The sequence below is a fragment of the Humulus lupulus genome, chromosome 3 (genome assembly GCF_963169125.1).
Source record: "Humulus lupulus chromosome 3, drHumLupu1.1, whole genome shotgun sequence".
Taxonomy (NCBI): Eukaryota; Viridiplantae; Streptophyta; class Magnoliopsida; order Rosales; family Cannabaceae; genus Humulus; species Humulus lupulus.
Window position 1 is genome coordinate 132,476,549 of NC_084795.1, and position 2,497 is coordinate 132,479,045.

The 2,497-nt window shown below is 37.4% G+C and overlaps 1 protein-coding gene across 1 annotated transcript; it reads right to left on the minus strand.

The window, feature by feature from the left end:
• Positions 1-941: 941 nt before the first annotated feature.
• LOC133825058 (uncharacterized) lies at positions 942-2,246 on the minus strand. The gene has a single exon (XM_062258054.1). The coding sequence runs from the start codon at positions 2,244-2,246 to the stop codon at positions 942-944; it is 1,305 nt and encodes a 434-aa protein (XP_062114038.1).
• Positions 2,247-2,497: the final 251 nt, after the last annotated feature.

Below are 2,497 nucleotides of genomic sequence, written 5' to 3' on the forward strand. Positions count from 1 at the left end.
TGTCTTTATAAAAGGTCACAGCCTCCAACTCCAGCTCGTACAACGAGCTGGATGCTTCCCTCGACCTGTGGGCTTTAGAGCCCAGGCCCAGTCCTTAAGCAATCTTGGCGAACCCTTAGGTTACCTCGAGCTGAGGAGGTACGGCCTTACGATGGCAGCTCCGGCCTTGGGGATGTTCACGAGGTAGTCGTGATTAGGCCGTATCTCAGCTAGCTAATCAGCCCGTGGGAAAATCAGGGCGTACAAGTTGGCTCATTACATCCTATTTCCTACAAAATTAATGGGGATGATGTCATTACTATTCGGAGTGAAAATATTTCTCTTGCTGAAATTCTTCCAACAACTCTGAATGTAAACAACTGTTATCATACTAATGTGATAAACCTTATTGTGGAGGAAATTTGCAAACTTTTCTCAAAGAACCCATCACACTATTTCCTCCATGATATTGAAAACAAACATTTTCTTTATCTTGAGAATGTTACTAATGCTTCTATTTTTGAGACACACGATAAAATAAATTCATTTTTGATACTAGATAGTCAAGAATATTGAGTTGGTGAACCAACTTGAGGAGACTTTTCTCTGGTTTGCCAAGACTAATCAGGTTCTATCTTTCCTTGCTTTCTTTATTTCTGGTTTGTTTTATTTTTGTTATTTGTTTTGTTTTTCCTTTTTGTTATTTTAATATGATAGTTTGTCTTGTCATTTAATTTTTCTTTTTCTAAGAATCAATATCATATCATTTTGCATTAGTTAACTGTCTAGGTGTTTTTTAAACATTGAGGACATTGTCTGATTTTGGTTGGGGGTGGTGAGCATGTTCATGTTGATTTTTTTTTTTTGATCAAGAAGGAAATATCTTCATTGAAACAAAACAGAAAAATACAACCCAGGCCAAAGCCTAAAAACCGGAACCAACTAACAGACAAGACCCACCCTCATATTACATACAATTGGAGCTTCTGCAAGAAGAGCTTAAACAGAGGGGTATCTGTCCTAGTATGAACCAAATACAATCTATACTTCACTAGTGTAATAATTTCTTTAGCTATACAATAAGCAGTCAATGAATAACCATCATGTAAGCACCTATTCCTATTTCTCCAAATACTATAAACCACAGCAGCTAGAATCATGTTCAAAGTGGGAATAAAATTATTACTAAACCCAGCATGTAAATTGACAGTCCAAGCCGAGTACAAGGGGGACCAAGCAGGGAAACCAATCCAAGTGAATATGACCTCCAGCACCTTTAAGGAGAAGCAGCAGTTGAAAAAAAGATGATGGTGGCTCTCCAAATGATCATCACAAACAGGACACAGTAAGCTAGATAAGTGCAGATTGACTTTGGCAAGATTATCTCTGGTTAACATATAAGAATTGAGCACCATCCACAGCAAAAATCGATGCTTAGGAAGAATAGATCGATTCCAAATAGTTTTTTTATACTCTGCTATTTTCTGGTTTAAACCACTGATATAGAGTAAAGCTGGTTTAAACTTCCCAGAACAACCAGCTGCCATCACCTCAGCTTTACTAAACTTATTTCTGAGATGGAAAAGTTTCCGCCAATACCAACTAGTGTCCAACTTCAACCCATAGCTCCAAAAATCAGCCCCCTTCAAATAGACGTGTTGCACCCATTTGACCCATAAAGAATCATGTTTATTCATGACAGCCCAGATATACTTAGCCAATAAAGCTCTATTCCAACTAGACCCTTCTCTAAGACCGAGGCCTCCAAAAGCCTTGGGACGACACACCTGCTGCCATGAAGCAAAATGAAGCTTACTGCGGGTCCCCGAAGTCCCCCAAAGGAACTGTCTACACAGTTTATCGACCTCCTTAATAATGCTCTGAGGAAGAATGAACACATTCATCCAAAAATTACACAAACCAAATAGAACATATTGGATAAGAAGCAGCCTACCTGCATAAGAAAGGTGCTTACTAGACCAAGAGAAGAGTTTAGTTCTTATTTTTTGAATAATGATATCACAATCCGAATGCTTCCACTTCGTAGGTCTAAGAGGGACCCCTAGGTAATGCAGAGGAAAGGATCCTTCAGTGAGATTCAACAGCTGACAAATCCCTTTTTTATCCTCTAAAGGAACTCCTCCAAAGTATATCATAGACTTCATAAAGTTTAATTGAAGCCCTGAAGCCTCACCAAAAACCCCAAGAGCACACTTAAGAACATTAACAACCCCAATATTGCCTTTGCAAAACAGAATAATGTTCATGTCGATTTTTATCATATTAACTTTTTCATGGTAATTTTTTTAAAAACAAATTACTTATTTATACCTACAAAATGTTACTTCTAAGTCAATTTTTGTTATCTTCATTACTAAGAGTTTCTCTAAGATTTACCTAATGCACATGCCAAACATTGTGGTAAGATGGTTGTTAGGACATATTTGCTTAGAAATTTTCCATGTCTAAGAATTAATTCATTTCTGTGAGAGGTGAGACTTAAGAAAACAACTTTTGA